At 41.1% G+C, this 18,877-nt stretch overlaps 1 protein-coding gene across 3 annotated transcripts in view; it reads right to left on the bottom strand.

Moving 5' to 3' along the window:
* Positions 1–4,763: 4,763 nt before the first annotated feature.
* Positions 4,764–18,877, bottom strand: part of MORC3 (MORC family CW-type zinc finger 3) — a 56,528-nt gene continuing 42,414 nt past the window's right edge. For 2 of the 3 annotated variants that reach the window (XM_031665727.1, XM_031665729.1), the window contains 4 exons: positions 17,736–17,902; positions 12,115–13,003; positions 8,846–9,003; positions 4,764–6,254 (listed from right to left, as the gene is read on the bottom strand). In XM_031665727.1, coding sequence (XP_031521587.1) covers positions 6,101–6,254; positions 8,846–9,003; positions 12,115–13,003; positions 17,736–17,902 — 1,368 coding nt within the window. In that variant the 3' untranslated portion in view covers positions 4,764–6,100. The remainder of the gene's footprint in view (positions 6,255–8,845; positions 9,004–12,114; positions 13,004–17,735; positions 17,903–18,877) is intronic. The other variant, XM_031665728.1, reaches the window with a different exon arrangement.

The following is an 18,877-nucleotide window of genomic DNA, read 5'->3' as shown; positions in this document are numbered from 1 at the left end:
AGTCTCTTTTAGTTCAGTCCACTAAAAAGGCCTAGAAATGCCCAAACTAGGCCAGGCACAGTGGCTTATGCCTGTAATACCAACACTTTGGGAGGCTGAAGCAGCCCAGGAGTTCAAGACCAGCGTGAGCAATGTAGCAAGACCCTGTATCTAGAAAAAAAAAAAAAAAAATCAGCCAGGCATGGTGGGACACACCTATAGTCCCAGGTACTTGGGAGGCTGAGGAAGGTGGAGCACTTGAGCCCAGGAGTTTGAGGCTGTAGTGAGCTATGATTATGCCATTGTACTCCAGCCTGGACAACAGAGCAAGACCTTGTCTTAAAAAAAAAAAAAAAAAGCAAAAAAGAATAAAAAAAAGAAAAAGAAAAAGAAATGGCCTAACTAAAAACAATGACTATATCTGTGCCTAGATTATGGTCTTCAAATAGCATTTCCCACAAAACGAAGCAGAGCTCTTGGAGAAATAGCTGTCACCAAGTCTAGACAAGGAAATGTATTAGATGTATTGAAATACCTTACATCTGAAATACCCTGGAGTATACAGAGTACAGAAAAACAACAAAAAAAACAAAACCATAAATTAGGGCTCAATCCTGTAATCCCCGCACTTTGAGAGATTAAGAGGTGGGGGAAGTGCATTGCTTGAGCCCAGGAGTTTGAGACCAGCCTGGGCAACAAGGCAACAATCTGTCTCTACAAAAAAATACAACAATTAGCTGGGCATAGTGGCGTCTGCCTGTGGTCCTGGCTACTCAGGAGGCTGAGGTGGGAGGATCGCCTGAGCCTGGGAGGTTACGACTGTAGTGAGCCGTGATCGCGCCACTGCTACTCCAGCCTGGATGACAAAGCAAGAGCCTGTCTCAAAAATATGTATTTTTTAAGGCCGGAAGCAGTGGTTCACACTTGTAATCCCAACACTTTGGGAGGCCACAGTGAGCAGATCCCTTGAGCCCAGAATTTCTTGAGACCAGCCTGGGGGAAAAAAAAAACCCAAAACAAAACAACTAAGCAAGGTGGGTTGGACAAGCTTGCTGGTACCTCAATTGCCTCCATGAATATCACATTTTGAGAGAGATTCCCACCAAGGGAGTCACAAAACAAGGGACAATTGCCTAGAAAAAAAAAATTATATACTCAAATTACCTTGAGTCTTGGTTCAGATCACAGCACAAACCAAGGGCCTCACTTCCAAAAGGAACCCCATGGGAGATTAGGAAGACTTGACTCTTTTGTGAATATAAAACACCATTACATTTTATTATGAAGAGAAAGCCAGGTGGGCATGGTGGCTCACGCCCGTAATCCCAGCATTTTGGGAGGCCAAAGCAGGCAGATTGCTTCAGGCTAGAAGTTGCAGCAGCCTGGGCAACATGGCAAACCGTCTCTACAAAATATTCAAAAATTAGCTGGGTGCAGTGGCATGTGCCTGTAGTTCCTGCTACTCATAAGGGCTGAGGTGGGAGGATCACTTGAGCCTGAGAGGTCGAGGCTGCAGTGAACTGTGATCATGCCACTGCACTCCAGCCTGGGCAACAGAGTGATACTTTGTCTCCAAGAAAAAAAAAAAAAAAAAACCCACAAAAAAACACAGAACTACAGCCAAATTCTAGATATTCACATATCAAGCACATACATAACCTAAATATTGTTAGCCAGGTTGGGGTAAAAATCCTTTATATTCAAATTTAAATTTATTCTGTCTTGTTACCAAGATATTGAGTCCTGATGACTCTCTAAGAAATTGTGGCTCTAAAAGGTTTCTTAACTCTTAACCAGACTTTCTTCCTACAGGCTAGTATATGAAAATTAACTCTGTGATCAAGAAACAATTCTAAAAAGCAACACATTTATTTTCTCCTCTACACCAATCAGGTATTAATAGCATTCACTTTGTGAGCTGTGACCAACATTCAACAGACAAATATGCAAAGATAGGATTCTATTTAGATTTTCAAGCCACTTCAGTGAGTCCCTGTTTATGAGACACTGCACAAAATAGGACTTAACCAGTCAGGTGCAGTGGCTCAAATGCCTGTAATCACACTTTGGGAGGCCCAGAAGGGTGGATTGCTTGAGTCCAGGAGCTTGAGACCAGTCTGGGCAACATGGTGAAACTGTTTCTACAAAAAAACAGAAAAATTAGGTGGGCATGGTGGTGCATGCCTATAATGCCAGCTACTCGGGAGGCTGAGGCAGGAGAAGCATTTGGGCCTCGAAGGTTGAGGCTGCAGTTAGCCATGATAACACCACTGCACTCTAGCCTGGGCAACAAAATGAAACCCTGTCTCAAAAATAAGAAGACAACCAACTGTGAATTTTCTGAAATAGGAAGAAATGGGTAGTGTCTGGGTAGTTTTGGGGTGATGTGTGGCCAAATTAAGGCAAGCTTTCAGCTTCTTTACAGCAAGAAGAACCCAGTAGAAAAGAATAGGCAAAGAATATGTATAGAACACAGAAAATTAAAATGACCAATATAATGACTGAGACAAATGTCAGCTGTCATATTTTCACATATCAAATTAAGTTTGAGAGATTTTGAGGAAAAGTCGTATTTATTACTCATCTTAAGTATAAATTCCTGCAACCTTTTTTGGATGGCAATATTTAAATGTACATGGCATACATTCTTTGACCTATTATATTCACTGTTAACAATTTACACTCTGGATGTAATCGGAAGATCATGTGTGGTATGTATTAATTTTCACAGTATATTCTTTTTTGAGATGGAGTCTCGCTGTCGCCAGTCTGGAGTGCAGTGGTGCGATCTCGGCTCACTGCAACCTCTGCCTCCTGGGTTTAAGTGATTCTCCTGCCTCAGCCTCCCAAGTAGCTGAGATTACAGGAGCCCGCCACCACGCCCGGCTAATTTTTGTATTTTTAGTAGAGACGGGGTTTCACCATGTTGGCCAGGATGGTCTCGATCTCCTGACTTCGTGATCCACTCACCTCGGCCTCCCAAAGTGTTGGGATTACAGGCGTGAGCCACCATGCCCGGCCAGTATATTCTTCCTAGCGAAAAGTAACCATTAGGAGCATATTCCTGTGACGAAATGTTACTTAAGCTTTTTGAAAGAATGGTATGGAAATGTTATTATATGGTATAATCCCACTGTGTAAATTTCGATACAAATATATGCAGTTTAATGTAAATAAAATACATACACATGAATGTGTGCATGTATGCACACAAAAGCCAATAGTGGTTACCTTTAGAGGCCGTGGAGAAAGTCTTTTCACTGTTCATTTACATCTCTAACAGGGGCACTGCTCTGCTTCCCCTCCCTCTCCCTGCTTGCCCCAGTGAAAAAGTGGATATGTTGATCCCGTTTGTTTCATGAACCACTCAAGTTCAACATTTATAAATACTCAACAGAAGACACAGATCAACGGTGCTCGGTTCTGATGGTACACTGGAATTAACCCGGGAGGCCCTGAAAAAGTTATCTGGGTCTAACCCCAAGGACACTGACTTAATTAACGTGAAGTGCAGCCTGACTTTGGGAGTTTAAAACACTCCCCAAGTGATTCTACTATGCAGCCAGAGGTGAGAGCTTAAATTTCTCAATGACGTATGACCCAATCTTAAGAGGTCTATGTGACAGCAAGAATCAAGTGTCTGAGATCACGGGCAGCATCATCAACTGGACCTGCCACATGAAGAATTTGAGGCCCAAAGGAAGCACACAGGGACATGCCATGCCCTCCTGCTCTGTGTGCTCACTCAGCCTTCACTGATCTTGCCACCCTAGGTCCTGTTTGAAGACTGTGGACTGTTTTGGCTTACTTCCTCATACCTTTTGTGTTTTAAAGTAATAAACGTTAGTTGAAGCAATACTGTCCCGCACACACAACAAAAGAGAAAGGCACATACATCATGAAAGCCCACATTGTTCCATTAAACAACAGTTGTTCTGTCTGAAACTGTTAGCCACATTTTTGAAGTCTCATATCTTGGCAATACTTCAATATCTTCATAAAGAGCAAAAAATATCTAAGTGCTTCCAAAGAATCAATTTAGCAAGCAAGTTTCTCTTACTAATCCCATGATTAATTTTCCCATCAAGCCAGATAGCCACAGGAAATATTTTTGCAAGAATACATACAGAAGCTGGCCCAAAGGAAGGGAAAAATAGCAAATTCCAAAAAGAACCACTGCATGAATTAGATATTCACAAAACTTACACATGATTTACATAGCTGCTACTATTTAGGCAACGTTTCTCTAGAGTAAATGACTTACACAATGAAAAGTCTTTTTTTTTTTTTTTTTTTTTTTAAGACGGAGTTTCGCTTTTGTTGCCCAGGCTGGAGTGCAATGGTGCAATCTTGGCTCACCGCAACCTCCACCTCCCAGGTTCAAGTGATTCTCCTGCCTCAGCCTCCTGAGTAGCTGGGAGTACAAGCATGTGCCACCATGCCTGGCTAATTTTTGTATTTTTAGCAGAGACGGGATTTCTCCATGTTAGTCCGGCTGGTCTCGAACTCCTGACCTCAGGTGATCTGCCCGCCTCAGCCTCCCAAAGTCATGGGATTACAGGCGTGAGTCACCGTGCCGGGCTGAGAAAAGGCTTTTGAAAACAGAATACACATCCTCTGAGGAAAGAGCAGCTCAGCCTCCGTCTTAATAGAAACAGTCTTCAAAAAATAACCTGCAATTAAGGTAGTTAAAATGAGCTCCAGTTGAGGGTCTAATGAATACATTTTTAGTTTTAAAATAATTTAAGGTTAATATTAATTCTTTAAAAGTAGTATCTGAACAGTTAGCCATCATATATTTTTATTTTATTACAAGATATTTTAAAATTTGGGAAATTACAACTGTGACAGAAAACCAGCTTCATACCAAAAATACACTTTCAATTACTTTATCAGGCAAATAAAAACAATCTTCATTTATTTGCTCTTTCCAGAATTACTATACAGTAAAAATTCAGTATTGTATATGACAGACATGTATTAAGCATACATACAAAATGAACGGATTGAATGTTCAAAAACAAAGGTAAAATAAATAGCAATGATAAAACTTTGGAAAAAATAATGCACATTTTAGTTGTGGAAAATATGGTTCTTATATATACATAGTTTATACTTAATAGAAAGCCATCTCTTTAAAATTGCACAAAACATGGGACCAATAAAGCATAGTATTTTATGGCATGTAATACTATAATCCTAAGGAAATTTGTTCCTTGACTCCAGGATATAAAACACTTAGGTTTGTAATATAATAAAAGGTATGTAGTATTGTTCGAGAAAGACTCTCTTCCTCAACTCACATTAACCTGTAGTAATCCTACAAAAGGCTGTACAGGAAATTTCACAAAAAGAAATATTAAAAAATTATCATGCCCACTTCATGCTGACTAAACAGCCAAAAATGGGCTTCAAAGTAAACTTGGTGGCCATTTAATATTTCAATACCTTTTTTCTGTTAAAGACTGTTTCTTTGTTCCATAAAAACACTTTGTGTTTAACCGTGATTGGCAATCTCAGCACAAGAAAATCCTGGCAAAATGGAGTTGGTTTTTGCTTACCTTATTTTCATGAATAAAATATTTCAGGATAGGAATTTATACAAAAGAAACATTAATGCTCAATTCACTTATAACCAGAGTTGTATCAGGAGTGTTACTACATTATTTAAAAATCCTATTTAATAAACTCCTTTATAAGAAAATCAAAGGTAACATTTCCATTTGTATTATGGCATAGCCCTCGACTTAGAGAAAAATACACTTTGGGGAACCAGAAAAAATTGCACAAAGCTTAGGGGCAACCTGAAAAGCTCTTGGTGAAAAACACTTCAGTACTCTAGGGCAATAAAAAAATATGTGCAGGCTTAATTACAAATATTTACATTCCAAACAGAGTCATGACTTAGCTTCAGCTGCTCAATGCCAACAATTCACAGGTATTTCAAAACATCTGATAATGTGTCCACAATATCTGTGACCACATTTGAATGCATAGAATACAGTAAAGATTATGGTTTGCAGTCTGTTGCCTATCATATCTATAAAACAAACATACTTATATTTTAAAAGCTGTACAACCAAAAGAATGAGCAAATGTCTTATCTTACATAATATATACTTTAAGTACTACTGATTTCACTCATTTGTTCAACAACTTGTCCTAAAATCTCATCAACTACATCAACATCGTAATTCACTTGCTGAAGATCAAGATCAGGCACAATCATAGCCAGCAGTTGTCCTACGTTAACTCGAAGAGATCGGAGTTTGAGGCTGCAAATATAAATATGTAACTTATTAGATGAGCATTACAAGTTAATATTCATGTAGACCTTAAAAAGTAAAATACCAAAATCAAATCTCTGTAGAATAATATACAATTAAACAAAAAGAAAAGCAAAACCTCCCCTAGAGAACTCAATTTACTTTTATCAGTCAGGTGCACTTGCTCATGCCTGTATTCCCAGCACTTTGTGAAGCCAAGGAGGGAGATCGCTGGAGCCCAGGAGTTTGAGGCCAGCCTGGCCAACATGGTGAAATCCTGACTCTACTAAAAACACAAAATATTAGCCGGGCTTGGTAGTGGCACCTATAGTCCCAGCTTCTCAAGAGGGTAAAGTGGGGGATCACCTGAGCCCAGGAGGTCAAGGCTGCAGTGAGCTGCGATGGCACCACTGCTCTCCAGGGTTCATGCAATTATCCCACCTCAGCCTCCCGAGTAGCGGGAAGCACAGGCCCACACCACCATGCCCGGCTAATTTTTTTAAATTATTATTTGTAGTAATAGGGTTTCACTATATTGCCCAGGCTGGTCTCAAACTCTTGGGCTCAATCAAGCATTCTGCCCACCTCAGAGTGCTGGGATTACAGGCATGAACCACCATGCTAAGCCGCAATTATCTAAAACATGTTCTATAAGATATTCATAGTTGTATAAGAGGTAATAAAAGGTTCTGTGGTCAAACAAGCTTGCAAAACGTGTTAAACAATGTGAAAGAAGTTTTTTTTAGGCTGAGCACAGTGGCTCACGTCTGTAATCCCAGCACTTTGGGAGGCTGAGGCAGGCAGATCACCTGAGGTCAGGAGTTCAAGACCAGCCTGATCAAAATGGTGAAACCCCGTCTCCCACTAAAAATACAAAATGTAGCTGGGCGTGGTGGTGCACACCTGTAGTCCCAGCTACTGGTGAGGCTGAGGCAGGAGAATTTGCTTGAACCTGGGAGGCAGAGGTTGCAGTAAGCCGAGATTATGCAACTGCATTCCAGCCTGGGCGACAGATCAGGACTCTGTCTCCAAAAAAATAATAATAATAATAATTGCAGGACTGCTCTGATCCTATTACATTAAGTTACCATGCATTTACAGAGAACAATGGTTTTCTGAAAACAGTCGGAAGCCCTAGATTAAGATAATTATGCCTTCCAAGTTTATGAATATCAGCATTCTAGACTTTTATTAAAATGCCCAAAAGTATTTAAGCAATAAACACCTAAACTGTAAGGCAGCTTTTGTTTCAAATATTATGGCAAACACATAAAATGAGTGTTACAGTTGTTCTTGTTCCCCATCCCATTACAATATAGTAAGTCCATATTTAATTTAGATACTGATTTTTCTCAAGTGGAAATATATGAAGGGATCAAGATGTTCTTCCTTAGGCTGACAATGCAGAAAATGCGATTTTGAGCATGTCCGTTTTGTGAGCTTTTGCGGTAAGAGTCCACTAGACCTTTGAAAATACTTTAATCGTTCCCATGCCAGCTTTTCTTTTTTTTTTTTGAGATGGAGTTTTGCTCTTGTTGCCAAGGCCAGAGTGTGGTGGCGCGATCTTGGCTCACTGCAACCTCCTTCTCCCAGGTTCAAGTGATTCTCCTGCCTCAGCCTCCCAAGTAGCTGGGATTACAGGTGCGCGCCACCATGCCAAGCTAATTTTTTTAGTAGAGACGGGGTTTCACCATGTTGGTCAGGCTGGTCTCGAACTCCTGACCTCAAGCGACCCACCCACCTTGGCCTCCCAAAGTGCTGGGATTACAGGCATGAGGCACCATGCCTGGTTTTGAGACGGAGTCTTGCTCTGTCACCCAGGCTGGAGTGCAGTGGTGCAATCTTGGCTCACTGCAACCTCCACCTCCTGGGTTCAAGCGATTCTCCTGCCTGAGCCTCCCAAGTAGCTGGGACTACAGGCACCTGCCACCACGCCCAGCTAATTTTTGTACTTTTAGTAGAGACAGAGTTTCACCATGTTGGCCAGGCTGGTCTTGAACTCCTGACCTCAGGTAATCCGCCCAACTCAGCCTCCCAAAGTGCTGAGTTTATAGGTGTGAGCCACCACACCTGGCCTACTTGTTTTAATAGGACTTCTTCCTAATATCATCTGTACTATGGCAATTTTTAGTAATTCTGTGATTTCCTAAAAGATTACAGAGAGCATATCGTGAAATAAGGACAGCAAGCCATAAAGAAATGGTACCAAGTACGACAATAAAAGAAAAACAGGCTGAAGGAGTGAATTTCAGTAACAGTCTCGTGTCTTCTACTCATGGCCAAATTCCCCCTATTCTTCAATATCGTGCCCATTTTTATTTTTCTTCAGAAAACATTCTAAAACCACTCTGACCAATCAAATGCTTTATTCCTTCTAAATTCCTATTCCACTTAAATAGAACCTAAACGGTCAGAAACTGGAAAGGAAAGATAATGAAGTGTCACTTCTTTTGTATCTATCATATAACACCAGGGTCACAGCACACAATCAATAATTTCTTCTGACAGAACAGTATCTATCTGATGGGTGCTAGCAGATAACAATAAATAGTATCCTAACCATAATTGCAGCCCCACAAAAATGCCTCATTTAATATTACCTTTCCCCATCCATATAATTTACAGACTCCTCAATGTTACTTGATGTTGAAACATCTGTTGCTGTCTGTTGATTTGTAGATTTTAACTGTTCAACTTCAGTTTTGAGTTCTTCACACTGTGAACGGATTTGTGATTTTTCCATTTCCAGCAATTCAACCTAACAAAAAATATAAATGAACTTTATAACTGCAAAACTTAAAAATGCTAATGGCAAAGTGAAATTTCAAGCTAAGAAATATAAAGAACCTGCTTGATAACATTATCAACTATCAAAAAACAAATACACAAAGAAAAACCAGTAGTTTTCTATAAACAAAGCTTCATTCGTTTACAGCTTCACTTCTCCATCTTTTTACATGGAGAGAATACAACATATTACCACTTGATTTAAAAAAAAGTGATACCTAGAAAATGAAAAACCAGCCAGCACGGCGGCTCACACCTGTAATCCCAGCACTTTGGGAGGCTGTGGTGGGCGGATCACCTGAGGTCAGGAGTTTAAGACCAGCCTGACCAACAAGGAGAAACTCCATCTCTACAAAAAATACAAAATTAGCCAGGTGTGGTGGCAGGCACCTGTAATCCCAGCTACTCGGGAGGCTGAGACAGGAAAATTGCTTGAACCCAGGAGGTAGAGGTTGCAGTGAGCTGAGATCACGCCACTGCACTTCAGCCTGGGCAACAAGAGCAAAGCTCCGCCTCAAAAAAAAACAAAAAACAAAAAACAGAAAAACCAAGATACTAATGCCTAAATTATGTTAATGTCACAGTGGCTTTTATTTCTTGCATACTCATCAACTTATAATTAAGTTACAATAGCGAGTTTATGCTTTTTATAAACAGATGGTCCCTGACTTACAACGGTTTGACTTTATGATTTTCCAACTTTATGATGGTGTGAAAGTTACATGCATTCTATAGAAACCGCACTTCGTAAACCAATACAACCATTCTGTTTCTCGTTTTCAGACAGATTCAATACATTATATGAAATACTCAGTATGTTGTGATAAATCAGACTTTGTGTTAGATGATTTTGCCCAAATGTAGGCTAATACAAGTGTTCTGAGCACTTTAAAGGTAGGTTAGACTAGGCTAAGATTTTGGGAGGTTGGCTGTAATGAAATGAATTTTGGAGTTAATGCTATTTCCAACCTATGATGGGTTTTCCAGGACTGACACCATAAGTTGAGGAGCATCTGCATTTTGTCATTCAGCTCCTGAGCCAAGGCATCAAGATTAGTGTTTGCATGAGCAGCACTAGTCCTAAGGAAGAGACAGCACAGCACTACATCATGGTTCCCAAACTCTTTAGCAGGAAAATCCTTTCTTTTCTTTTTTTGAGGCAGAGTTTCGTTCTTGTTGCCCAGGCTGGAGTGCAATGGCACGATTTCGGCTCACCGCAACCTCCGCCTCCTGGGTTCCAGCGATTCTCCTGCCTCAGCCTCTTGAGTAGCTGGGATTACAGGCATGCGCCACCATATCCGGCTAATTTTGTAGTTTTAGTACAGACAGGGTTTCTCCATGTTGGTCAGGCTGGTCTCGAACTCCTGACCTCAGGTGATCTGCCCGCCTCAGCCTCCTAAAGTGCTGGGATTACAGGTGTGAGCCAGTGCGCCTGGCCGGAAAATCCTTTCAAAAGCCTCACACACGGCCGGGCGTGGTAGTTCACGCCTGTAATCCCAGCACTTTGGGAGGCCAAGGCGGGCAGATCACGAAGTCAGATAGAGACCATCCCGGTTAACACAGTGAAACCCCGTCTCTACTAAAAAATACAAAACAAAATTAGCTGGGCGTGGTGGTGGGAGCCTATAGTCCTGGCTACTTGGGAGGCTGAGGCAAGAGAATGGCATGAACCCGGGAGGCGGAGCTTGCAGTGAGCCGAGATTATGCCACTGCATTCCAGCTTGGGCGACAGAGCAAGATTCTGTCTCAAAAAAAAAAAGCCTCACACACAAAAATGTATAAAATAGATTAAAAGGAGCTACCTGAATTTGAAGTGGGGGCATACGAAGAGGCTACTGATATTTATCATTTGTCTACCGGTATTTATCGTTTTTCTCCTCCTTTCTTCAGTAAAAGAACCCACACATAAAGACTGCATTTCCCAGGCACCCTTTAGCCAGATGACTCAGCACTGGTAGTCAGAACATAAGCAATTCAGGCCAGACACAGGGGCTCACGCCTGTAATCCCAACACTTTGGGAGGCCAACGTGGGTGGATCACTTGACGTCAGGAGTTCGAGATTAGCCTGGCCAGCATGGTGAAACCCTGTCTCTACTAAAAACACAAAAATTAGCCAGGCGTGGTTGCATGTGCTGTAATCTCAGCTACTGGGGACGCTGAGGCAGGAGAATTGCCTGAACTCAGGAGGTGGAGGCTGCAGTGACTCGAGATCGGGCCACTGCACTCCAGCCTGGGCAACAGAGTGAAACCTTGTCTCAAAAAAAAAAAAAAATATATATATATATACACACACACACACACACACACGTATATATCAATCAAGATTTTAAAAGGGATAAGTCAATTTCTCTCAGGAATCTTGAAAGACATAATCTAGAAAAATGAATGACTCCATAACTAAAATATTAACTATACTTAAAAGTAGAATTGATGCCCAAAAAAGAAAGAACATAATTAACTGTATTAATGAGGTATTAAGTTAATATTGGTATTCTGAACAGGGTATTTACCATACCTGGCTACCCCCATTATTTTTCAGGAATGCACATCTCAAGACATTGAAAGAACCAAAAATGCCCCTAACACATTTCCATATGCCTCCAGGAAGCCCTCTCCTCAGGTGAGAACCAGTAGAATAACAGACACTCAATAAAAACATAATTATTTTTAAGTGAAAGTATTCCAATCTAACAATTGGTAGTTGTTTTTTTTTTTTTCTTTTTTTCATTTTGGAGACAGAGTCTCGCTCTGTTGCCCAGGCTGGAGTGTGGTGGTGCAATCCTGGCTCATGGCAGCCTCTGCCTCCCAGGTTCAAGTGATTCTCCTGCCTTGGCTTCCCAAGCAGTTGGGACTATAGGCGCCTGCCACCACGCCCGGCTAATTTTTGTATTTTAGTAGAGATAGGGTTTCACCACGTTGTCTAGGCTGATCTCGAACTCCTGATATCAAGTGACCCACCCGCCTTGGCCTCCCCAAGTGGTGGGATTACAGGCATGAGCCACCGCTCCCAGCCAACTGGCAGCTTCTTAAGGTTTAAATGGCCCTGGACTCCACGACTACATGTTGGATGATATAACTCACCTCATTTTTATACTGGTCCCTCTCAATACTGCATTTGTCCAGTTGTCTAAACACATCATCAAGCTGCACGGCCATCTCATCCATTTCACTTTTACTCTCATTATTGGAACACTGGCTGCATTCAGCCTTTACATGTTGCAAAGCACTACATTGTTTTTTCAGCCTTTCTATTTCTTCCAAAGCTTGCTGATACTGAGATACCATATGGTCTGGACTTTCAGATTTGCCATTAATACTTTCAAGTAAAAATACAGCATCGGTTTCAGTGGACTGATGGCAAGTTTCTTTCTTAACATACTTGTCATTCATTTCTAATATCCTCTGTTGTAACACTTTGACTTGATCAGTAAACATATGACACTGTCTTTTATAATTCTCTTTCTCCTCGGTGACAAGGAGTAGCTGGTTTCTCAGTTCTTGTAATTGGCAGCCTGCATCATCTGCAGATTTATCAGTGGTTTCCTGGGTTTCATGTATCTTTGCTTCAGCTTCTACACAGGAGGGCTGAATCACTGCATCATTTCTTACGTCTATCTCGTCTTCAACAGTTTCTTCTTTTTTAACAACTAAACTTGGTACTTCAGTCTGGGTAGCTGCAGTATTTCCCTGGTCGCATCGGGATGATGAGGTGCTGGTTGAACTAGTCTGGCCACAAGGTTCACTGTCACCCACAAGCTCGACCTGAACACCACCTTGCTCAACGTGACTCTGTTCTGATTTCATATCAATATCATGATCTACTGCAGGTTTGGGGGTACTGTTTTCTTCTAAGATGATGACATCTTCGTCATCGTCATCACCTTTATAAACTGAATTTTCAAACTGACTACTCAATTTCCGATTCTTTGCATTCAAAATTGAGGAACGAGTAGAAAGTCTCCGTTTCAGGCTGAAAAAAATTTTATATATAAAATATAAGATTATAAAATATGGACAAAATAGATGACCTTGAAGTAATCATTCTAATAAATGCAGTATTATAACAATTTTTTTGTTTGTTTTTTGAGATGGAGTTTCACTCTGTCGCCCAGGCTAGAGTGCAATGGCATAGTCTCGGCTCACTGCAACCTCTGCCTCCCAGGTTCAAGTGACTCTCCTGCCTCAGTCTCCTAAGGAGCTGGGATTACAGGCACCCGCCACCACGTCCAGCTAATTTTTATATTTTTAGTAGAGACGGGGTTTCCCCATGTTGGCCAGGCTGATCTCAAGTCAAGCAATCAGTCCACCTCAGCCTCCCAAAGTGCTGGGATTAGACGCATGAGCCACTGCGCCCAGCTTGTAAGTTTTGAAATACTAAGAAATACCCAGGCTCATTTTTTAAAGTGACACATTGTATAGTAGCAACCACTGATTTAATGAAGTAGAGATTATTTTCTCTTTTTACAGATGAAGACAATGGACTATTGAGATCTTTTTGAAGTACCAGATCTATTTACTGCCAAACATCTCTGCATTTGACGACCTCCAGGCATTTCAATGTATACATTTTCAGAACAGAATGCTACCCACCCCACAGCCCCTTCTTTGTATTCTTCAGCTCGGGGAATGGCATCACCATTTTCATTTGCCCATAATAATTTTTATCAGTAATCAGTGATCCAAGGTTAAGCCATAAAACAAACCAGTATTTATCCTTCCATATGAAACAATTTTATCTGAATTAAAAATTGTCCCAGTTTCTTCATTTGCATCATTTCCTGTTCATTCATGTTAATATGTGCACAGTTCACATTTATTTGATTGCCTTTTTCCACACTTGGAAGAATATTTGTACTGGTTTGCTATTTGGGCCTTGTGTTAGACCTCCTACATCTCAGGAAGGATTTCCTCCTTTTTAGACTGTCTCACAAGGAGCACAGCCTGCAACAGCATCTTAATGAAGGGTACACAGAACATAACAAATGCCAAGTTTTGCATGATGAAAACATCTTTATTTCCCTCTCAAGTCTATTGCTAGCTTAACTGTTATACAGGCTTCCAAGTTGAAAAATTATTTTCTCAGAAATTTAAAAGCATCATTCCATTTTCATCTGCCATTCAAGTGTTTCTGCCTAATTCCTCATCTCTTGCACGTATATAATCTGTTTCTTTCTGAAAAAATCTTTTATTCCCTGTGTTAAAAAAATGTCATGATCCTATGTCTCTGAGTGGCTCTCTTTCTAGACATTATGCTCTGTAGCTAGTGGAAATGCAGTTTTTCTGGTATGATTTCCCATTCTGGAAGGCAGCTATGTTTACTATACCATACCACCACCACCAGTGCCTACTTCCCATTCTGAAACTCCCTTATTCAGATGGTGGCTTTCTAGTACAGATACTGTATCTTTTCTTCTTTCTCTGTCTTCCAACTGTTAAGCTTTTCGTTCTAAATGATTTATTTATTCAAGTCCACACCACTTTCTGCCAATACATTTCACAATGTTTTCTTCTGTTCCCTTTGTTTCCGTTTGCTGTCCCATGTGAGAGATAACACATGTGGCTATCCATGGCTATCTGTGTATACCTAAGAGTGAAACTGACTAGCAGCAGTGAGGGCTGAGCTTGTGATTCAAAGGGTGCTCAAACTGCCATCATCATTTAGGGTTTCTCTCTTGGAGCACAGTGAGGAGGGGGGGTGGATTTCTCACCATTCAGTATCCAAACTTTCCCTTACTTATACTGTTTTAAAATAATGGCTCATCTACATCTTCAGCAGTAAAAAACGCTCCGTAAAGTAAATCCCCTATCTTCTGACAGAGGCAGAAAAAGAGCAATCGCCAGACTTCGCAGGTTGGGAAGAAGTCTCGACTTTAAATTTCCAACCAAGCCTCTGGTTCTCGCCCCTATCTATCTTCCACCTTCAGCAGTCCCCAGTGCTTCCAAGTTAGGGGACTTTCTAGAGACCTGTGGAGTAAACTGGTTTCTACCATCCTCCAGTAGCCTTAGGTTTCAGCTTCCGTTGGTTTGCTGTATCAACTACTTTTTGCTTACTCTGCCCTGTTTAATTTGGAGTTACTCTATTATTTTTCTTACCAAGCTAATTCCTATTTGTATTTCCTAAGACTTAGTTTAGATACACCCTTTCCACAAACTTTGGTTTCTAAATTTGAGAATAAATATGGCTTTCAAAACTGTTTAATAGGCCGGGCACAGTGGCTCACGCCTGTAATCCCAGCACTTTGGGAGGCCAAGGCGGGCAGACTGCCTGAGCTCAGGAGTTTGAGACCAGCCTGGGCAATACAGTGAAACCCCATCTCTACTAAAATACAAAAAATTAGCAGGGCGTGGCGGTGTACATTTGTAGTCCCAGCTACTCGGGAGGCTGAGGCAGGGGAATTGCTTGAACCCAAGAGGCAGAGGTTGCAGTAAACTGAGATTATGCCACTGCACTCCAGGCTGGGCAACAGAGCAAGACTCTGCTTCAAAAAAAAAAAAAAAAAAATTGTTTAATCAAAATTTCCCTCTTTACTCTTGTCTTCCATTTTGATGACAGCCAACTTTTAAAAAATTCTCTTTGCAGCCATAAAAAAGAATGAAATAATGTCCTTTGCCACAACATGGATGCAGCTGGAGGCCTTTATCCTAAGCGAATTAATGCAGGAACAGAAAACCAAATACTGCATGTTCTCACTTGCAAGTGGGTGCTAAGTGCTAGGTACACATGGACATAAAGATGGGAACCACAAACACTGGGAACTACTAGAGTTGGGAGAGAGGAAGGGAAGTGGGCAGGGCTGAAAAACTACACATTGGGTACTATGCTCAATAGCGGGGTGATGGTATCATTCATACCCCAAACCTCAGGATCACGTCATACACCCATGTAACAAACCTGCATGTGCCTGAATCTAAAAGTTAAAATCATTAAAAATTACTTTTAATCTCTTATCTGTAAACTATAAAACCATCCTTACAAAGAAAAGCCAAAAATATTAAGGAGACCTGTAAAATATGAGTTCTTAATAAAGTAGCAATCCAGCTCCAAAATGAGTGTCCAATACACAGGTTATAAAGAGCAAACTGGCCAGGTGCTGTGGTTCACGCCTGTAATCCTAGCACTTTGGGAGGCCAAGGCGGGCGGATCACCTGAGGTCAGGAGTTCGAGACTATCCTGGCTAACATGGTGAGACCCCGTCTCTACTAAAAATACAAAAAATTAGCTGGGCATGGTGGCGTGTGCCTGTAATGCCAGCTACTCGGGAGGCTGAGGCAGGAGAATCGCTTGAACCAGGAGTCAGAGGTTGCAGTGAGTCGAGATGGATGGCACCACTGCACTCCAGCTTAGGCAACAAAAGCGAAACTCTGACTCAAAAAAATAAATAAAGAGCAAACTACTCTAGAATATGCCCTTTTTGATTTATATATGCATAAAGGCAGTTAGTTATTTATAATCTTCCTTGGGGTCAAAAATTCCTTTGAGAATTTGATAAAAGCTACAAAACATCTCAAAAAAATCTGCCCCCATTATCTTAGAGAAGCTTGTTTCAATGTTCCTCTTTGAATAACAAACATCAGTATAGTCAGTCTGATCCACTAGTTTGTAGACATGATGTTCATTCTTCTTCACTTTTCTTCATTCTATTAACTTGGAAGAGGCCATCTACAAGACTACTGTTTTCAGAACTTCAGGAACCAACCCAAGTACCACCTCATCACAAAGCCTTCGCTGATCAATCCAGTCAAGATGGCTGACTATTCAATTCATATATCACTTCCTTTTTGTCCTTTCCTTCTCCTTCCACTCCTCCAATAAATTAAGTCCCTACAGTGTGCCACAAGTGTTGCAAAGGACTTCCGGGTCACTATAGTGTCGTACTGTTAATTGCTTCACTTTTTTTCTTTTTTTTTTTTTGAGACAGAGTCTCGCTCTGTCACCCAGGCTGGAGTGCACTGGCGTGATCTTGGCTCACTACAATCTCCGCCTCCCAGGTTCAAGCGATTCTCCTGCCTCAGCCTCTCAAGTAACTAGAATTACAGGCATGTACCATCATGCCCATCTAATTTTTGTATTTTTAGCAGAGACGGGGTTTCACCATGTTGGCCAGGCTGGTCTCGAACTCCTGACCTCAAATGATCCACCTGCCTCGGCCTCCCAAAGTGCTGGGATTACAGGCGTGAACCACTGCGCCTGGCCTGCTTCACTTTTTTTTTTTAAGTCCTGATCATCTTAAAAGCAGGAATTGTCATACTATATAGAAGTTCAAAGAGGTGACAATGTGATCAAACTCTACAATCAATACAATTAATGCTTTTTTTTTTTTGAGGCAGAGTTTCCCTCTTGTTGCCCAGGCTGGAGTGCAGCCTCAGCCTCAGCCTCAGCCTCTGGAGTAGCTGGGATTACAGGAGCCCGCCACCATGCCTGGTTAATTTTTTTGTATTTTTAGTAGAGACAGGGTTTCACCATGTTGGCCAGGCTGGTCAATTAATACTTTTTAACTCATTTAACAGGTGATAGAAGTAGGGTTTAGCTTAAGTTTAGACAATAAAAACAAGACAATTTGTCCTTAAGATTTTCACATTCATGGAACCTACAATTCACAATGTAACCTACAATGATCCTGAATTGCATCACTGTCATATAAGTATCAAGTAAAGGTTCTGTTTAATATTCCCCAAATGGAAAACCAATCTTAGCCACTGACCTGTTGCTCTCAGGTTCAGACTGGGGTGAAACTTGATGATTATTTAGAAGTCTTGTTGCATAAGAATTTGTTCCTTCTGAAAGATGTCTTCTTGGAACACTTTCCTTAGGAGAAGAAAAGCTTGGAGTTGAAAGAGCAGTTGGCCGAAACAACAGTTCAGCATTAATCTGTTGGAGAGAAAAATCATCATCTCAAAGGAACTATTTATAGTGTGAAATGCCCAAAACACAAGATATAATCTTCCTTTTCCCCTTTATCCCAGAAGACAGAAAAACAATTCTAAACATGTAAATTCCTTGTGCTATTAACAGGACTCGACAAGTCAACCCATGAACTAAATCCAGCCTGCAAGTAGGCTAAGAATGGCTTTGTATTTTTAAAAGATGTGAAGAAACAAAGCAACAAAACAAAGAAGATGCAACAGAGACTTTATGTGGCCCGCAAAGCCAAAAAGATTTACCATGTGGTGACCTCTTTGCTGCTGGACTTATCAAGACCCAAACTTCTCAAGCAAGAAGCACAACCGCCTACTTGTATTCAGATGGCCCGATTTACAATGGCATCAACTTTATGATGGTGCAAAAGCAATACCCATTCAGCAGAAACTGTACTTTGAGTACTCAAGCAATCATTTTGGTTTTGTTTTTCACTTTCAGTATTCAATAAAGTTCATGAGATACTCAACACTTTATGATAAAACAGACTGTTAGATGACGGTCCAATGTAGGCTAATATAAGAGTTCTGAGCACAATTAAGGTAAGCTAGGCGAAGCTATGATGTTCAATAGGTTAAGTGTATTAAATACATTTTTGATAACAATATTTTCTGTGTTTTTGGGGTGTATTTTTTGTTTTTTTGAGGCAGAGTCTCAGTCTGTTCCCCAGGATGGAGTGCAGTGGTGCAATCTTGGCCCACTGAAACCTCCACCTCCCGGGTTTAAGCAATTCTTATGCTTCAGCCTCCTGAGCAGCTGGGATTACAAGCGCCTGCCACCATGCTCAGTTATTTTTTATATTTTTAGTAGAGACAGGGTATTGCCATACTGCCCAGGCTGGTCTCTAACTTCTGGCCTCAAGTGATCCGCCCACCTCGCCCTCCAGAAGTGCTGGGAACACAGGCATGAGCCACCACGGCTGGCCAA

The sequence above is a fragment of the Papio anubis genome, chromosome 4, assembly GCF_008728515.1.
Source record: "Papio anubis isolate 15944 chromosome 4, Panubis1.0, whole genome shotgun sequence".
In the NCBI taxonomy this organism is placed as follows: domain Eukaryota; kingdom Metazoa; phylum Chordata; class Mammalia; order Primates; family Cercopithecidae; genus Papio; species Papio anubis.
The sequence above is the reverse complement of the archived record's forward strand: the minus strand, read 5'-3'. Positions and strand labels throughout refer to the sequence as shown.